This window comes from Monodon monoceros, unplaced genomic scaffold (genome assembly GCF_005190385.1).
Source record: "Monodon monoceros isolate NGI ecotype Baffin Bay Population unplaced genomic scaffold, NGI_Narwhal_1 Super_Scaffold_15, whole genome shotgun sequence".
NCBI lineage: Eukaryota > Metazoa > Chordata > Mammalia > Artiodactyla > Monodontidae > Monodon > Monodon monoceros.
In genome coordinates, this window is record NW_021703771.1 from 55,007,838 (window position 1) to 55,028,802 (window position 20,965).

The following is a 20,965-nucleotide window of genomic DNA, read 5'->3' on the forward strand; positions in this document are numbered from 1 at the left end:
AATGATGCATGAAGTTTTTATGTATAGGTAGCCAGCAACAGATGGCTATTTTTCTTTAGTGTAATGACTTAGTCAAGTAATGGAATCAGGAGATACTATTCACTCCCCCCATTCAATGACCCTGGTTCCCAGGCATGTAAAATCTAACACTTTATTTACCCCAAGTCAATCAGGAAACTATCATTTACCCGTTATTTCTACATGACTCTGGAAGGTAGAGAGTGACCATCTTTTAGACAGGCATATTCCTCTATGTATATAAGTGATATAGTTACTTTTTTATGAGAATTTTTGATAACATAGTAAAAACAATTAAATGAGACTTCAGTCCTATAGATAGCTCCTTTAGATAACAGGCTTTATGAATGTACTACTAACTCCAGCATAGTCATAATTTTTAGGATGCTTTCCAGTTCAAAAAGCATAAAATTTCAGACTTTCAAAATCTTCACATCAAAGAAACTGTCATTAGCTAATACAGACCCAAGTCAGTTTTGTAGTTTAAAGATTCCTAATATATATTCATTTCAAAGAACAAATGATACAAGTTAGCAATTATAGAACATTTCCTCAATTCTGAGATTAAACAAAACAAAAAACCATTATGTGTCCTATGGGGTTAGATGCCCTTGATTAAATCAGGAAATCAATAACTTTTGATGTGAAATGGGTTTATCAGATGTGGTCAGTGACTCTAGATCAACTCTTCCTGGTGGCAACTTTGAAAGAGTCAGGGGACTTGAACAGAGGACCAGAGGACAGATTTCTGAACCTAGTCTCTGAACTAATAAAAGCAGGTTTTTATGGGTAACTCAAGAGTATACAAGTATAACAATGAACAAAAGGGAATGCCATAAAAATAGAGCCATCAATGTGGTCACCATAATTACAAGGACTTCTGAATAATTATTTTAATCATCCCCATTAGTCAGAATGTCATCAAAAATAAGATAACCACACCTAGTTTTATAATCAGATGGAAATAGGAGGCTGGCAATAATAATTACAGACCTATCTGATAAAGTAACAAGATAGTGACACGTTAAAAATATTTAGCCATGTAAACAGTTACCTGCCCAAGGACGTTTTACACTAGTGTGACAGCTCAGCCAGCAAGAGACCTTTTATTTCCATTCCATTCAACCACCCCTATTTCTACACCATAATGGGGCATCTAGACATTCAGAATATCAAAATAAAGTATATCATCTAAACATAAAATGTTGGAAGGCAGTCCAAGTTGTAAACCATCAGTGCACAGCTAGGGAAAGTTTCTAGGTGTAAAATAAAGGGTGTCAAGACCATAAGTAATGCAATTATACAGCTAAGGCGTTGGACTCTTCTTCCACAGCCGCTGCTACTAAGTGACAAGAAACCTCCCTTTTCTACTTTGATAAATATCACGCCTTTTACAAATAAGGGCATGAAACGGCTACTGATGCAAACTATTCATATATTCTTTCTGTGAACTTCAAATTTCCCATCCTTCTGCAACGTTAGCCAGATCAATTGAAAATTTGGTAGGGAGAAGAAAACAAACATAAGTAAAATGTGCAAACATTTTCATAGGCACCAAAGAATCTTGTAAACAGTACCTCTATCAGTGAACTTAAGATAATTAGGTATTGGGTAAGGAAGCCTACAATTTTAAGTATTATAAAAAGAAGGAAGAAGTATCATGCTTCTTGGTATTAATTTTTGTAAAATGACACACTTAAAAAAGTAGATAGCTGAGAGATCTCCCTGTTGTACCTGAAGGATACCATTTCTTGTTCCAAAACCATACACTTATATTTTTAAATGTATGTCTATGTCCATGTTTGAGTTTTAAATTAAGAATCTGACATTGGGCAAAGGTCAAGAAAGTTATTTTGGAAATTAATCATAGAGCTATATCAGATGCATTACTCCTGTAAGGCATAATGTTATGAAAATGTATAGGCACTAATTTGTACCCGTTTATTTTTCATCTTGCTTCAAAAGTTAATTTTAATATATAAATGCAAACCATGTTAAATGGATACTTTACTGGCTGTAAATTCATATTCTCTTCCTTATGAAATCAAATGTCAATTAGGTGATAGGGAAGAAGTCAAAGGTCAAGCCTATGCCCTCTAAGCCATGGTGCCAGGTGTGGGATACAGGCAGAATGGCCAGGGGAAAAAATATTAGTTTCTGTGATTATCACACTACTATAGATAATACACAGGAAATTAAAAAAACACAAAATAACATAGTTACTGTGGTGATTTGAAAACACGGCCACAAATTTTTTGAAAACCCTCCTTTTGAGAGGTTGCATCCATGTTCTATCTTCTTAAATCTGGGTGATATTGGACCTGCCTAAATATATAGAACACAGTAGAAGTGGTGGAATGAGACTTGAGGCTAGGTCACAAGAGACCATGCAGCTTCCCCTCTGTTCGGTGGAACCTGGAATATTTGCTCTTGGAGCCCTGAGCCACCATGTTAAAAGTTCAGTTAGCTGGGGAGTTATTCCAGTCCAGGTGTCAGACATGTGCATGAAGAAGTTTCTAGACGATTCTCACCTCCAGGAGTTTGAGTCACCTTCCGCTGTTCAATTTGAGTATTCCTGGCTGAGGATGCAAACATCCTGGGACAGGAAAAACCCACCCCTGCTGTGCGTTTCTGAATTTCTGGTTCCCAGAAGCTGTGAGCATTATAAAATGGTTATTGTTTTATGCCAGTAAGTTTTGGGGTATTTTATTATGCAGCAGTATATAAATGGAAAATTATGTCTTATTAAGAGGTTGAAGGAAAACTTTGATGAAAGTTGCAAATTTCTTAACATAAAAATACTGCTCTTCCATGATCCGTCCCCTGCTTACCTGTCCAGCCTCACGCCTTACCACTCTCCAATTCCAATCGCATGTTCATATATAACAACTTGTATTTTCTATGGGAAAATTTTCTTTTGTGTTCATCTACCTTCACCATTTATATGCTGCCTGAAGTGCTCTTTTACCATTTATAGACTTAGCAAAACTCCCAGCTCATTTATCACTGCCTCTGAGAAGCCTTCCTCAGCACACGCTCTCTAGCCTGAAATAAATGTACCTTTTCTTGTAAGAGATTTATTTATATATTTCTCTCTCTCTCTTTAGTTAGCGAGCTCCTTAAAGACAAACATTTTATATTGTCTTTAAGTCTGTGACTTCAGACTTCAGTGCTTAGCACATTAGGCAATCAATCGATGATTGTTGAATAAATGCATTTATGAACAAATGAAAAATGAACATAAAAAGGTATTTTAAGGTAGGATAGTATCTAGTGTTGGTGAAGACATGGAACAACTAGAACTTTCAAGCTGAAAGGTGGAGTATAAATTGATACAGTAAATTCAGAAAACTGCTATACCTACTGAAGCTGAACATAAGTATATGTTATTACCTAGCAATTCCACTTCCAGGTAGACACTCCCCCAAAATGAGTATAACTGTTCCTTAAAAGTCAAATGCCTATCATCAGTAAAATGAATAAATTGTAGCACATTCACAAGATAGAATATTTTACAACTATGATGTCAAATGATCTACAGATACATACAACAATATGAATGAATTTCACAATGTTTGAGAGAGAAGCCAGATGAAAGAGTATAAACTGTAGAATTCCATTTACCTAAGTTATTTATTACTATTAGAAACCAGGGACAATCGTTACTCTGGAGCAGTTGGGTTAGTGACTGCAGGGGAGTGATGGAGGCTTCTGGGGTGCTGGTAATATTCTATTTTTTGATGTGGATTCTGGGTATATTTCGTTTGTGAAAATTCATCAAGCCATACATTTATCAAGCTATATATTTAATGCACAATTTTCTGCATATCTACACTCTACTTAAATAAGAAATTAAAAAATAAGTAAAGAGAAAGGTGGCTCTGTATCTAATCTAATTCTGGGCAGACTCCTGCCCAGAAACCCCCATGCCACCACACACACACACACACACACACACACACACACACACACACAACTCAACACAATACAATTAGAATCTCATCCTGAGATTTGAAATTTAAAGTCACTATTTATGGCAAAAATCTAATTAGGTCAAAATTTCTCTTGAAAATTCCTGAATCACTCACAAAGACTAGTTTATGTCATTTTCCTTATATACATCATTGTACCAGCTCTTTTGGCTTGTAAAACGTTAAGAATCTCTGAGTTCAAAAGAAACAAGAGGTATGTTTATCTGCAAAAGTTTAGGCATTAAAATCTTTCTGCTTTTAAGAGGAGTCAAGTTCATCTTGGAGGGAGCAGTTGAGTTCTTTGTATAATAAAACATATTATGTGGTGACTACATTATATACAAGCATCAAGTGAACTTTTTCTGCTTTTAACTATACGTTCTTGAGAATTACTTATTTGAATTCATCTATATATGATATACTACTTTTACACAGTTCACACATTTCCCATAGCATCTCTCTATTGAAATTTACTGTTACGTAACATTCTGGAATCATGCCAATTTTAGGTCATTAGTGTCTTGACGTTATTTGAACTTCGATTGCACTGTCACTGTTAGTTCAAAGAAAAACTCTGTGAGCCCATCTCATAGCATCTCTCTGGATTTTTACTCAGCAAACACAGAAATGGAGCTACCCTGCAAGTGAATAATTTGAAAAAGAGAATCTGGCTCCTGATTTGACTTTCAATGTGAAGAGCTACTCAGAGCACATCCCTACCTTGAATATAAAAATAGAGTAAGTGGAGGAGAAAACTTCCTCCAGAGCATACATTAAAAGTTTTCTAAATCCTACTTCACCAAGCTAAAAATGATAAGATGATAGAGGTAGTCTATAAAGAAAGAAATTTTTAAAAATACGAACAAGACTGAGAGTCTGAGATTTTCATCTGACTTGATCAAAGATGACTAGACCAAAGAAAAACCCACCTTGCTGACTGCCATCCAGGAAGCTGCCTGAAGTTTTTAATATTCTTATGAAATTAAGGATAAGAGCTGATGGACTTCCTTTTACTATCAAGCACTGTACCCTCAGAAAGAGGACAGGCTATTGAATTTTGAATAATTTATTTTTTCCACAATCAAGGAAGCTTTAAAATCCAGAGAATCTTATTAGAGATGTAAAATATTTCCAAAGTTTTGTAGAGCTACAGAGGCAATTCATAATTCTTGATGTAAAATCCAAGAAGAATGTTCAGGGAAGAGGGGGAAGAAGAATGCAGAAGGAATATCAGAATAGTTAGTTTCCTAGCTTTTCATAAACCACAGATGTGCAAGATTCTGCCTAGATTCTAACAAAGCCCTCCTAGGCTTGATGAAATCTAGCTTGAGTGAGCATGTACAATTTGACATGTGAACATGAATGCATGCAAATGTTTATGTTAGTACATCAGAATCTAGGATAGGGACATGTGTGGTGGTCACAGTTTTTAAAATACCCTGTATTTGATTTTAAAAGTGTCATACATTCCCTATTCTTCTGTTGAGAATCACTGGTATAAAATGATAGGTTATAGGTATCATGCTACTTGTCAGGGCAGGATGTAGTTAAAAACAGTAGTCAAGCAGTATAGCACATGGTATAGCATAGTGTTGCCACGGTGAGGTGAAAACAGTATGAGCTCTGGAGTTAGACTGGGGTTACAATCTGGGGTCAGCCCCTAAAGGCCATCTGATCTGAGCAACTTTACCAATCAGCCTCAGGTTCCCTATGGGTAAAATGGGTATGTTAAAAGTTGTTAATATGAAATTAGAGAAATAATGCATGTAAGCCATATATCACAGCACCTGACACATTGTAAAATTATTACAAATGGGTGCTTTAATTACAGGTTATACTAAATATTTATATTCTGATTTATTAAATTTACATTCACCTAGAAAGAAGAATAAATGGCTTACCCATGTTCACCATCCCCTTTTACTTCAACCAGTTACTAAAATAAGCTTATGAGTTGGTGCTAAGCTACACTGACTACCAACATAAAAGGAAAGTGAAGAAATTTCAGGCACAAAAATTCAAGAGGAGAAACAAATCCCTAGGGACATGCTCTCCTTATTGACATTTCAGTCAAAAGAAAAGTCACATTTACAGATAACTTTTTAATTTCCATGTACTTCTTATTAACTACATCTGGAATAGTTATTTTTTAGTTGCAAATTAAAAGGAGAGTCATAAACAGAAGTTGTATCGGCTTCCTGGACTATCATGGAAAAAAACTAGAAAAGAGAAAGGGATTATAGTATTATCATGCACACAGAAGAAGTATAATAATATGTTATAATTTAAAGACTTAGATATCTCCATAGCTACATACAGAATTATAAGACCCTAAAGATATGTGTCTTAGTTATTTTTATAGTTATTTTTATTAGTAAAAATTACAATGATCAGCCTATGGTTACTGTTCAAAAATGTTAATCAAATCAATGAATAAATTGGAGTTTTTAATGTTTATAATAAAATAATATTTTTGTTATTTAAAGTGAATTGAAAAGAAGTGAGAGAGAAAGAATGAAAGTCTGATGGTATTTGAAACAAACTCTATTTTAGTATTTCAGAGAAATTCTCTTATAGGAATCAAAGAAAACACACATTCAGCAAGAAGGTATAGTTCTAACACCCAGCAGAAAGAAATGTGCTGCTAATGACAAAAGGTATTCATAAAAACAGTTTCAGTTGTATCCTGAGCTGTTGCTAAGTCATTCAATCAAGGCATTGGCAACAACAGAACACTTTATTTTCAGTATCAAAAGAAGATTATCAGAATCAGTTGCTTAAATCCATTGTAGATAAACAAGATAGTACTTTAAAAATATAGGCAAGTAAAGCAAGAAAATTTAAAGTGTTGGAGAATTTTTAAAAATAATTGTGATAAACTTCTTATAAGTATCTTAAGAATAGTTTCATGTAACACCATAGGCTCAAGATAATGAAAGGTCACTAATATATTGCCAAACACATTTTTATGAGATAAATTCAATTATAATTGCTGTGACTATTCCAGCCACAATTTAGACATAGAATCCAATTATCCATTTCATTTTCATTTATACCTCATGGGCTAGATCATTTATCATGTTTCATGATAATGATCAGAAGACACATGGAAAGTGATTTCTGGAGGTAACAAATTACCTACCATATTAGCATAGCTTATAAGATCCCCTTAACAACTACTATGCATAAATATGAGGTAATTAAATTTACAATGCCAGAAGTGTTTGATATGCTACTTGCTTCCTTCAGAGCTGCCAAAAATCTGGGTTGCTAAATGCAGCAAAACCATTTGGTTGCAAATCAGGAATCATTATGCCGCAGAACTCCAACAGGTAGCTGGTATGCTGTGGCTCAAGAGGATGAGATGCGTCTTTCATCATCTGGTATTATTACTTCTTGCCACCAAGCCATCCATCATTACTGCACAGACAGCTTGAAACGATAGCCCTGGACCCTCACATTACTGCTCCTTGAACTCTGTCTCATCCATCTTTTGCATCATTCTTGATTCACAGCTAAGTACCCTCTCCCAGCTGCGAAACCAAATGTGAACCTGTAATGCCTTTAACCTACAGTGCCTCTCTAATAGTAATTGATTTCTCTTTATTACAGAGCCACAGTTCAGAAAAGAATACCAATGCTTACTGATGCCGAAAGATGATCTAAAAAAAACCCAAGTTACAGAATTCCAATAATTGTAGGAAAATACATTATTTTGTTTTGTTTTGTTTTGCAAGTTAGGCTTCAGAATTGCAATATTTATTCATAAGACTCAGAAACACAAACAGATATAGACAGATATAGATGCCTCTGAGTGCAAAAGCACACAAGCCATATATAGTATAGTATGTACACAAATGCAATACTTTAATCTGAAAACTATTAATCAGAGTTTCAAATATACTTAATAGTAAAAATCAGAACTTTAATGTACTTAGTAGGTTGAAACTGCAAGATGTGTTTTCATCCTTGACACAATATAAACAAAAGACAGGGATTAAAAGTTAAATGCAAGAATATCTGTCAAAACTGCCTTTTAAAATAAATCTCTCACCTACCCATTTTTTTCCTTCCTCACTGATTGCTAAGAGAACCTTCAAAACTGATACCAGTTACACAGTGGTTGGTGTACCATAAACTATCCTAGAATAAAAGGTTTTAATTCTGCTCCATCTGAATGCTGTTATAAAAGTTTAATAAATCAAAATGATCAAAATGTTCCCAGTGGCAGATTGGGATCCGGTTTCCAATTCAAATTCTCTTTAATATACAGCTCCGCTGACATCTTGCATTTCCATCATCCATGTTGAATCCCAAACACCCGGCTTTTCATCATTGTGATGCATCAGCCAGTCCGGTCATGGTAACTACTTTTTAACAATCCTGCACAATACAAAGAAATGTCAAACCTGGTGGGGGGTTTAACATAGCACAATTATGGCGGGTGGGAACTCTTTATCTATCCTTAAGTAAATATTTTTAAATGACCCGCTGCAGTGAATGACATTCTTTGAGGATTGAGAAATGCTGTTGGCCAAAAGTCTTAGAAAGAAAACCTCCCCCCTTCCAATGCTTCAAAAAATTGATGTAAGAAAAAAGACATGTCTAGGAGCATTATTATCCGGGCCACTCAAATTCTGAAGAGCAGAGAAAGTGAAGTCTTTGGAGAGCTTGCTTTGTTTCTATGAAGTAAAAAGTTTTTACAGAGAACAGGAAAAAGATTTCCACTTAACAGATAGTCTCAAATCCAACCAGGAATCTACATGAAGCAGAAGGGGAAAAAGTGTTTACACATGATATATCTCACATGTGTTTTTATATATGAATAATGTCAGGAATAAAGACAGACATTATATTTAACCATGTCAGGGTTCTCTTTCTAAATTTTCCATTTAACTGCATACATCTGCTTTTATCCTAAGTTTAACAACATGAAAAATTCTAATGATATTGGCTAAAGACAATGAAATGGAAGCTTACAAAATACGAAGAATTTCTATACACTATTGTTTAATTTATCTTGTGTTGAATCCCCGTTTAATAACCTTCAACTAGTTGAAGCCTTTCCCACGTGCCTAAAGATTTAAAACCTGTCTCTCCAGTACCCCAATCAAGAGTTTACAACTAAAATTACCATCTATGCTCTCAAATAAGTTCTTCTACAGGCCTTCCAAATTTTTGTCCATAATACCGTATTTCGCCTAGTATCCCAGGCTGACTGTTCTTTCCCCTGTCATTTCACAATGTTCTTAACAATATCTCCACCATTATCTCTCCACCTTGACTTGCCCTTTCCATCACAATCCCCCTAAAGGATGCCTTACCATCTCAAGTTTTTAAGATTTTTAGAGCCCCCTAAACTTACTCCCTGCAAACTCATCATTCTCCAAATCATCTCTCATCCTAGTTCTCTGAGACAGATATGAATACATGAGTAACCTACCGCAAAACTCCCCAAAGTTCCCAGATCAAATGACATAATAATTTATATTCCTTAGTCTGGCATTCAAATTGCTCCACAGTTAGGCCTCAAAGCACACTTTCAGGCTCATATCAGACTTCTTCCCTGGAAAACACTGTGTCATGATCCATTTTTAATACTGCTCGCCAAGAGCATATGTTTTCCTATGTAACACCCTCTGCTTGAAATGACCTTACTTATTTTCAACTATCCAAATCCTACCCGTCCATCAATGGTAAGATGAAACATTGCCTCTTCCTCAGCTCATTCCCTGACCACTAAAGTCAAGGATGAGGCTGTCCTCCTCTGTTCTACACATGAAGACCATGTCATTCATATGGCACTTTATAATCTATACTATATTTTGTTTCTTTAACAATTATTTGATTATATCTGCTGGGTATTGGCCATGGTGCTGGCTATAGAAATACAATAGTAAACAAGCAAAAAGGAAGAGTCCTTGACTTAGTCAATCTAGTGGTGGAGGCAGATGTTAGGAATGCAGTAATATATTGAAGACTTGTGAAGATGCACTGCAGACAGAAAACACCTAGGCCCTAAGGTTGAAGACAGCATAGCACGTTAAAGCAAGTGAAAGAAAGCCAGTGTTGCTAGAGTTTGGTGAGCAAAGGAGAATCTGGACTGGAGAGGTGGACAGAGCCAGATGATGATGGGCCTTAGAGATTGCAATGAGACATCTGGGATTGATACTGCATGAACAAGAAGCCATGAGAATGGGAAGAGCACACACTGACGTACTTTGTGTGATATAGTCAGTCTGTCTACTATTGTGTGAAGACTGACCTGGAGGAGGCAAGTGCTGATGTGGGGAGACCAGTGAGCACTTTTAGTTAAGTAAAAAGCTCACAGATATAGAGAATAAACTAGTGGTTACCAGTGGGGAGTGGGGAGAGGGAAAGATAGGGGTATGGGATTAAGAGATACAAACTACTATGTATAAAATAAATAAGCAACAAGGATATATTGTACTGCACAGGGAAATATAGCCATTATTTTGTAATGAAACTGAAACTAATATAATATTGTTAATCAATTATACTTCAATAAAAAATAAAGAAATAAAGTATCAGCACAAAAAATTTTCTTAATTTAGAAAAAGTAAAAAGTACAGTAAAAAGAAGATGGTGATATGGATAAAAGCAATGGCATTAAAGGTAAAGAAAGTGCTGAGCACCCAAAGGATATGTAATAAAATTTGGAAAATTAAAGAAGCAGTCAAATAACATTCATATTTCTATCTGCTGTATTTCACCCAACAATGTGAGTGTATCTGAGACCACTTTCTTGTACAAATCTTTGTTCTGCACATAGTAATGGTAGGCATTACATAAAGATCTTTTGAAAAGTAAGAGCTAAATAACTCTGGAGAAAAAAATTGTGTAACAAAATCAATGAATTTTCTTCTGTACTAGAAAATAACTATCATTTGGCCTTTAGGTATTTTGGGAAGAAATGAGAGAAACCCGAATGAGATAAGAATGTGAAAGTATACATGTATTTGAGGGAACTAAGAAAGTTCAGGTGGAGGAAACAGCAAGTGTAACAGCCCTAAGGCAGGAGTATGCTTGGAAGAGTCAGTATGCTTGCTGTGGATTAAGGAAGGAAGTGAGTGATAGGAAATAAATTTTGAGTGGTACCCAGGGCATGTTTCATTTAAAGCCTTTTGGACCAGGAAAGTGCTGTAATTTTTCTTTTTCCTTAATGTGAAGGAAAGTCACTGGAGGGAGTAACATGGTAACATGAGAATAGCAATGGTTTCTTCTGTATGCATATGAAGATGACAGAAAATGCCAGTGGCAATTAGGAAGATGTAAATAACCATGTGGGTAAAATTTCTTTCCAACAAGCGTACAGGTTCATTCATTTGCAGTTTCTTTGTTGCCTTAACACAAGAACAGATTCTCTGCCATCGTAACTAAATCTGATTTCGAATTGCACAACACTGCAGAAAAGGCAACAAAATATGCTCTTGGTTTAGGGGTCAGAAAGCAGGAAATGGAGAGCAAAACAAAGTTACCTTCCAAATCATATCCTAAAGTTAAATGTAATCCTGTCCCTATAGCCCATAAGAGATGAGACCACCTCTGTAGGCCACTTCTCTAAAAACAAACATCAGAGCTAAGAGAAAGCTGTATAAGGAGAGGTTCTTATGGATTTATGTACTGAGAAAAACTGCACATACACTCCCAAAATTATTTAACCTCTGTCCAGTCCTTAGTCTCCAAATCCTCACTGTTAACACTAAAATGGTACAATTTTTTTTCTTTTTTATAAAAACTAGTAACTATGAACTAAATAAAATCCATGCTGAGGACTAACAAAACATAAATGTTTATCTGTACTTATTTGTGTTGACCTTACAATTGTTTTTATTTCTTACTAGACTGTTTCTCAGAAAAGGAAATAACATGATTTATATTAACCCAGCTGGAAAGAAAAGTGCTTTCTACGGTCATACGATAGACTTTGTTGAACAAGTTGGTTTTGACTGATTTACCTAATATTTAACTTCTACCTAACATTTCATGAGTGTTTTCTGTTTCTGTGTATTTCCTAGTTTGTACTTAGTAAGTCAAGTTCCTGATGCCATTTTACTAGTAAGCAGAATGTGTATTAGCTAGCTTTTAAAAAGATGTGAACATCTAACTGGTGAATAGTTTATGTTAACTACAAAAAGCTAAACACTGAAATTCACCTGTCAGTCATACACTGGTTGGGAAGCCTGCTATTATTGACTCTCTAAGGAGATGAAGTGGTGGGAAAGTGGAAGAAACTCAAGTCATGTCCCACCACAATACTTATACCACCATCTATACACATTGTACCACTGAACACTATGAATTATCTCTCTGCCTTGATGACTGATTTCAATCTGTCAGCTAAAGAGCTTCTGTTTATAATGGTATAAGACTCTATAGTACAACATTATTTACCAAAATAGTGCTTAATAAATTTGGTAAATACCCATTGGTATATTTTCTACTTGTTAGGGGATCTTATTTTTTCCTCCCTATGGAATTAAAAATGTGACCAAAGTCAAAACTCTGTCAAAATATTCAAGAATTCTACATTTTCCTATATAATTAATTAAATTATAAATTGCTTGAGAGCTGAAACTATGTCTGCGGTTTCTTTGTAATTTCCTGGTGCCTATTACTTACCATTTTAAATACTCAATAAAGACTGCTAGCTGATTTTTCAATGAAGTTACAAATTGACTTCATTGCTTCCTTTTTGGTTTGGGGTAGGTAAGAGAAAGAAAAAGAATGAGCAGAGAGGGGAATATAAATTAGTTAGCCCCAAACTGTTAGTCTGGGAAGTCGATATATATCCTTTAGAACAAACGAACGCAAATTACATTTATCACAGACCCCAAGAGAACAGAATTAAGAGGCTCAGAAGGAAAATATAGTGCTCTGAAATCAAATTCCCTAGAGTTCAACAGAAAGAATTATTTGGCATGCAAATCATTCTGCTTCCTCTTTGATCTTTCTCAAATTCTTAAGAAGAAAGCTTCAACAAAAGCAAAATCCCCAAAGACACACTCCAAAAAAACAGTGACCAGCAACTCAACTGCTAAACATTAGGCAGAGCTCTATGCGTGACCCACCAATGCAAATACACTCAGAAATCCTTTGGGAAAGAACTCTCATTGCATTTTCATTTTAAAAACAAACAAGAAAATAAATAGCATGAAAATAACCACTCAGGCAAGACAAGTGCTACACTTTACCATTTTCATCAAGTAGCATGAGGAAATTCAGAGGAGGAGAAAATTAATAGCAAAAAGTATTTGTAATAATGGTACACAAAGGGGATAGAACAGAGCTTCAGTAATAATATACTAACTGAAATAAGGACCTCCAGTATCCTTTTGCTCATTTAGAATTTAAAAATGTACCAGACATCTTGTACATTGGATCACCTGAAGACTCCAAATGTTCCTTTTATCATACTCAAGGGTAGCAATGTAACATTTTTAGATATGCAACATTTGGGATCTCCTTCATATTTGAAACATTTGGTATCCCCTGACTGACTGCAGGTGCTTTCCTAGCCACGTAGGGGCAGTTGGGGGACATTTGTATGTGGTTTATCCATGCATTCTTAAACTTTTATTATAGTTCAGATTTTGTAAAACATAAATGTTTAAATTGAATTCTCCAAGGTAACTCTAAATTTCCTGTCAAGTTGACTAGTTTTCACAATGGAAGCAAAGAAAAGGGATCTTCAAGTCACCATTAAGAAAAAGGACCTTTATATGAATTCAAGAGGCTGGCAGCTGTGCTGTGAAAACTAGTTAAAAATCAATAGTGTGCAGTGTTAAGCAGAATGCTGAAGGACTCAAGCTAGAAATTCCGTGGCTTTTCACCACCAACTAAGAAAAGTATTAATATGTCATGTTTTCCACTTCCCAAATGTCCTTGCTTCTAATATAAAAATACTAAAATGAGACAGTCAGATCTGATTTTTAACTGATATACGCAAAAAAAAATAGAATACAACATATTAGTTAAATCAAGATTGCTTTTCAAGTGAGAAGAAAATTCATGCTAAACAAAAAGTCACCCTCCCTAGTTCATATGAGAAGGAAAGCGACAGGTTCAGACCCTACAAAAAACAACTGCCATCATCTTTTCCTGTATGCCAGCAATCTTCCCTCCATCTGTAGGTAAGGGGGAAATGCGGTTCATCATCCATTCCCTGTATCTTTTGGGGTCAGCCCCACGCTCTGACTTCAACTACATTTTATTTATCGTCTTTGTGTAAAAACATGTGCTAGGTGCTGTAGCAAAGCAAAGATGAACTAGACATACTCTAATGGAACATAAACTACACCCTTCTCCCACATTACCAAGTTCCGAACTCTGCATGTCCTTCAAGGTAAAGTTGTACCTTCTTCTGAAAAATTCCCTCAATTCCTATTTTACCTGAATAGAATTAATGACTGCCTTTGAATAGCATTGTTATGCTCTGTAGTCCCATTTACAGAAGTTCTCTACTGGCCATTCCAGTTGTCTCTCCATATGCAGCCATGCAATTTTTGATACCTGTGAGAGGTCGTAACCTCTTTATCCCCAAGTGGATGAGACCAAAGAAGTATGTAGCCATATGGGTATCCTATGACCATGAAGAGACACTGGCTTAGGATAAAAACCAAAACTAAGAACTGCAGAGTGAAGAACTGGAAAGAACCTGGATCCTTCCTGACTAAATGAACCAACCCTGGAGCCTATCTCTGCACCTTCTAGTTATAAAAGTCAGCAAATACATTTTTATTTTTTACATTAATTTGTATTGTCTTACAAAGGGAAGTACCAACAAGAATCCAAAGTCCTCATGATTTTAAACTCCAAAATTTGTTTTACAGGCCCACCTACACTGCTACATGTGTTGACATTCACCTCACTTTACAGCTAGAGGTCAGTAGTATTCATTAGGAATAGATAAAAATATTAACAGAAAATGTAAGTCCAGAGAATTTTGATAATGGCTAATAGTTGCCATTAAAGTTTTAAAGTCCAACCAGCAACAAAGACAAACAAAATGCTATGCTTTTCACATTAAAGAACTTCAAAAATGTAATTGGAGTTTCACAGATAAAAATTTAAAAAACACATCTAACAAATGGGAATGGAAATTGAGTGTCAGTTGTAGCAATCAGAATTTTATAGTTCATTGTGGGTCAGTTGGCTAGAAATTTAGTTGGGTCTTTGATTCAGCCAGGTGGAAAAGAAAGGAGAAGACTGCAAATGAGATCAAGATTGAGAATCTATAACCTAACTTAGACTACAAAGGTGGTGCTTTAGTCTGAAGCTTGTAAACAACATTTCAACTATTTCACATTTTTTACACTTCCATTTTGTAGAAACATGGAGCAAAACATCTGCTCTTCGTCTCATCTCTGTAAAAAGTTCTTTGTCGATAAAGATTGGCTTTCACAAACAAAATGTTATCATTACTCAAAACGATCTGGAAGCAAACCTGAAGTCGTGATAAAGTATATTCTGTTTAAGCATATTTTATTTTTTCTTCCTCTGGCTGTGGGAGAACAGGGATCAATACTCTTCAACATGAGAATTTTGCAGTGAAATTTTCATTTGTAACAAACAGCAACCAAAAAGCCTTAAGCATGCCCTGTCACTTTCAGTTTAGGAGAAAATGCACTAATAAACTCTTACCCTTGGGTCATCTTTGACAACAGGCAATACTATGCCAGATCTTATTAAGGACTATTCATATCACTGCCCCAAAATTTTCCTTTAAAATTACCATCTTTTGTATGCATGCAACAGGATGTCAGCTTTGAAAGTGCCAATGAGAGGCAAGACCTGTCACCATAGTTAATTCTCAGCACTATTTCAACACCAGGAGAGCTGACCCTGAAGGGTGTGTTTTGTTGTTAGCAATATTTATTCGGTGGTTATCTGGACAAACAAGAAAACGTATTGCTTTATATTAGTTTTCAAATAAAACAACAAGCAGAGTATCACCTGTAAGTATTAGATACATAACAAACTAAAATATGTTGAAAAGAAAAAGAAAACTGCCAAAACTATCAAAATACATTTCTAAGATGTTAACACACTCTGGATAGTACATTCAAAGCGCCATCATATCTTAAACCAACAGGTACAATATAAAATCTAAAACAAAATATAGGTTAAATGCCAGGACTTTCTTAAAAAATAAAAATATTTAAAAAGGGAAAGAAAAACAGCCAAACTTTCTATGAAACTCAGGAAGTGTCCTTTTATAAATCTTACTGAAATAATTATTCACTCCACAAGCGACACTCCTAGAATAGAAATAATGGAGTTTCTCCAAGTAAAGAACACCAAGCTTTGATAAAATGTACTTTTCAGATCAGGTAAACAAGAGAAATCTAGTAATCCAAAATAAATCTCTTTTAAAATAAACAGGCATTGAGCTTCCCTGGTGGCGCAGTGGTTGAGAGTCCGCCTGCCGATCCAGGGGACACGGGTTCGTGCCCCGGTCTAGGAAGATCCCACATGCCGCGGAGCGGCTGGTCCCGTGAGCCATGGCCGCTGAGCCTGCGCGTCCGGAGCCTGTGCTCCGCAACGGGAGAGGCCACAACAGTGAGAGGCCCGCATACCACAATAAATAAATAAATAAATAAATAAATAAATAAACAGGCATTAAATGGCTATCTGAAAGAAGGAAATTTATCTTTAAAGAGAACACCTGGATAAAAGCTTCAACTCTGCCTTCTATGAATTGTTGAATACATCGGGGGCCATTCCCTCAAAAAAAATTTATATCTATGTATTTATATCTATATTGATATAAGTATATAACTGTAAGTTATTCAGAAGCACTCTAGCTGCACTATTAAAAGCCACCATCTGCTTCAGGGGCTGCACATCGTGCACGCACATACAAGTACAGTGAAGATACAGTGAGCATGATGACTCAAGAATACACCCACCTTCCTGTATACACAGCATCTTAATCACTCTGAAGATTACCCAAGGACACCTTCAGGCTTTTCAAAAGTACCTTCAGGCTCAGGTGAGAAAGCTTCAGCAACAGGGCTCACCAAAGATGAATATACAAACATATATGAACATAAGTTAAACTGCCTCTCTATCTAAACACTAGAGTTAAATATTATCATATTTTCTTATTTGTCAATGAATTGGGGCTATGATTTCATGAACTTAAGCAGGTGATATAAGCTAACTCAGGAGCCATGAGAGAAGTTTTATTTATAATAGAGTCCTATACAATTTACAAAGATAAACTTTTTTTTTTTTTTTGATGAGCTACAGAATCTCTCGTGACAAAAGCATTACAAGTGGCTAATAGCCTTATTTAATAATGTTAATGCGAGATAAAGCTGTGGTGGAAAGGAATGATCCTGGCACCAGGAGTTAAGAAACACGGAATTAGGGCTTCCCTGGTGGCGCAGTGGTTGAGAGTCCGCCTGCCAATGCAGGGGTCACAGGTTCGAGCCCTGATCTGGGAAGATCCCACATGCCGCGGAGCACCTAGCCAGCCCCGTGGGCCACAATTACTGAGCCTGTGCGTCTGGAGCCTGTGCTCCACAACAAGAGAGGCCGCGATAGTGAGAAGCCCGTGCACCGTGATGAGGAGTGGCCCCCACTTGCCGCAACTAGAGAAAGCCCTCGCACAGAAACGAAGACCCAACACAGCCAAAGTAAAATAAAATAAATAAATAAACAAATAAGGCAAAATTCCTTTAAAAAAAAAAAAAGAAACATGGAATTAAATTCTGGCTCAGCCAGTTATTAGATCTTTGTGGCTCTGGGCAATTATCAAATAGTCTGAATTTCAATTTTCTTCTAAAAGTATTAAAGGTTAAAGTATTAAAATCAAGTAAATCTTTTTTTTTTACATCTTTATTAGAGTATAACTGCCCTACAATGGTGTGTTAGCTTCTGCTATCAAGTAAATCTTAAAATGAAATAATACATGACATCAAAATACATTTGATATCAAGCATTATAAAATATATTAACTTGAATATGGATGTATCTCATTTTCTCCTTCCAGCCTCTAAGCACTGACACATGCCTTGCTCTCTGCTTGCTGGTTCTTCTTTCTCTTACCCCTGCCCCTCACATCCACAATCCTCATCCAGGCAACTTTTTCTCAACTTTCAGATTCTGTCTCAAAGAAAGTCATTGACAAAGGCCTTCCCTGATGTCTCTGACAAATCTCAGTCCACTTTAGATGTTTTTGTTAAAATCTGCCAAACTTCTCCTTGAAGAGACTTACATGGTTTATAATTATTTTCATTTGTGTCATAATCGATTGATGCATGATAGCCTATTCAACAAAGCTGCTTTTCCGCTAAATTTTCACACGGCTGATGTCATTTTTTTAAGGTTTCAGCTCAGTTGTCACGTTCTCAAAGAGGCCTTCCAGATAATCTTAACTAAAATATCAATCCCTGCCATTTTGTGTATTTATTTTTATTCATGACACATACCATGACTTGATACTACATTTTCAACATCTTCCTATATGATGTGCCTAATATACCTCAGTGTTAAGCTATATATGGGCAGAGTCTTTGTATTTTACTAACCACTGTATCTCCACAATCTAGAACAGTGGAATATATAGGGACTCAGTCAATTTTCAATGAATGTAATATACATTGAGCACTTGTACTTGTTTTTCCAGACTCACTAAAGATATGTACTGATACATCATAATCCCTCACAATTCTTCTGGTAGCCTTAGTATCCCAGAATACTGAGGACCTCTTAGAAAGTGTAATTTTCTAAGATTCCATAGGGGGCCAGAATTAGTGAACAGCCACAACTGGGTTTTGATACCGGTAAAATTTACGGGTATACACGGGGATAGAAACCTTGACCTTGACATAATTGCCACAATGCTTTGAAAAACTAAAGTATCTAGAGAACTATTGTAAACAGGAAAAATCAATCTAAAGTTAAAATGCAAACTAGATGATGGCAATATGGAATATTTTATATGTTTAGCCCTATTAGAGCTTTTAAAAATAGATTCCCTTCGATAGAAATCATTTGTTGAAAACTTGCCTGACAAACTATACAACTATAAACTTGCCTGACAAACTATACTACAGTCTTAATTTGACCTTAAGACATTTTCAGAACTTTTATAATGATATGGTTTTATAGTGACTTGAGATGAAGAGTACTTGATTTAAAAATCGATCCAAATATCTACAAAAGTTGCATTTGTTCTAATGAAGTGATGTCATTTCATAAAGTGAAAGCAATTTTACTTTACCTCTTACAATAAGTTGAGCAAAATTGGACACACCAGAACCTCGTTCTGACTGAGTTACACAGCGATACAAATCCTGGTCGGTTTTTGTCACTTCTTGCAATCTAAAGGAAGCAGCAAATCTTCTGTGATTGATGTTCTTAGTCTGGGCTACTGGTATATCTTCTCCATTTCGCCTCTGTAAACAGAAACCAATCTTTAAAAATCAGGTTCTTAATATTTCCAGAAATCTAAAGCATCTTGGCAATGAACATCTGTGATAAGTTATTCTTGTTTGTTAAAATTAGGCGGAAAATATCTGTGTAGTCCCACAAATTTTTACCATTGTCTTTCAATCAGGAAAAGTATGTAAGTAAACACTGCTATCCTTTAAGGGGTGAAGTGCTGAAACTATATGATAGTAATCTCAGTTTTCCATAAAATTGTTATTAGCCCAGAGTATATGAATTAGCAGGACAGTTAATGGCTCTTTGGCAAATGATCCACTGCCCCCTCCCTTCTGCCAGACTCTCTCTATATAAAGTCTTCTTTTCGCCCTTATACTATACTGCATGTGCTTAATAGGTTTGTCCCCTTCAGGAGACTGAGACCATGCCCAATGCATCTATTCTAAATGTGTAGCATGCGATCGTGACTATAAAATACTAATGAATAATTGAGAGTCAAACCAAAATCTGTACTCTTTGCAAATTTTTATCTCTTTGGCATTAATGACAGCCAACTTATACCATTTGAAAGAAATAATCAAAGGAACCTAAAAGTTAAAAGCATATCTGTCAACTTTTAAAATAAACTATTGGAAAAACATATTTACAGTATCAGGGTGCCTCACACAAGACCATAAAGGAAATGGTTGAAATATTCAAATATAATAAAATGTCTAACTTCTATATGTTGAAAGACATCATAAATAAAGTGAAAAAAGCAAGCCACAAACTGTAATAAGATATTTGTCATGAAAATAATCATCAAAAGATAAATAGCCAGGTTATGTAAAATTCATCTACAGTTCAATAAGAAAAAAGACAAACCACCCTATCAAAAAATGGACAGGCTATAAAAAGAGAATATGTGTAAGTCTAGTAACCATGAAAAGAGATCCTCAACCTAAATTTAAAAATTCTTTATGTCAAAGATAGCACAAAGGGCAAAGAAAAGCTACAACTATGAGAGAGAATTGGTCATGAGCCTCATCCTAACTTCCTGTTGGTAAAATGCTAAGTATTCCTGGTACCCTTTCACACTACTTGAAATATCATTTCATCACTAGATATGGAAAACAGAACCGTAAAATTACTAGAATTGTAAATGGTTACAGTCATTTTAGAAAATAATTTGCTACTATCTAGTAAAGTTGAATATGCATAAAACTTAGGACCCAACAGTTCCACTTCTACATTTCTATGTTTGGATCACTCTTCTATGTGTGATCACACAGATATGTACAAGAATGTTGAACACAGAATCGTTTGTAATAGTTAAGTATGGGAAAGATCCACATATTCCTGAGTGGTGGATAAATAAACTGAGATTTATCCATTCAGTAAAATTCAATGTGGCAGTTAAACTAAGCAAACTAAAACCAGTAGGGTCCTGGTAAAAAAAAAAAGGTGAACATCTCCTGCATTCCACTGAAATACATGTTTAAATCTAAAAAAAAAGAAAAAAAATCCTTAACAAAAATTAAGATAGGAGACAAAAATGAAAAATGTCAACTTCTATTAAA

General features: G+C 35.4%; 1 protein-coding gene across 1 annotated transcript in view; it reads right to left on the minus strand.

Annotated features, from left to right (window-relative positions):
- The window catches only part of PTPRK (protein tyrosine phosphatase receptor type K), a 572,439-nt gene that overhangs the window by 233,934 nt on the left and 317,540 nt on the right, over positions 1-20,965 (minus strand). The window contains exon 6 of the mRNA XM_029223468.1: positions 19,243-19,417. Coding sequence (XP_029079301.1) covers positions 19,243-19,417 — 175 coding nt within the window. The remainder of the gene's footprint in view (positions 1-19,242; positions 19,418-20,965) is intronic.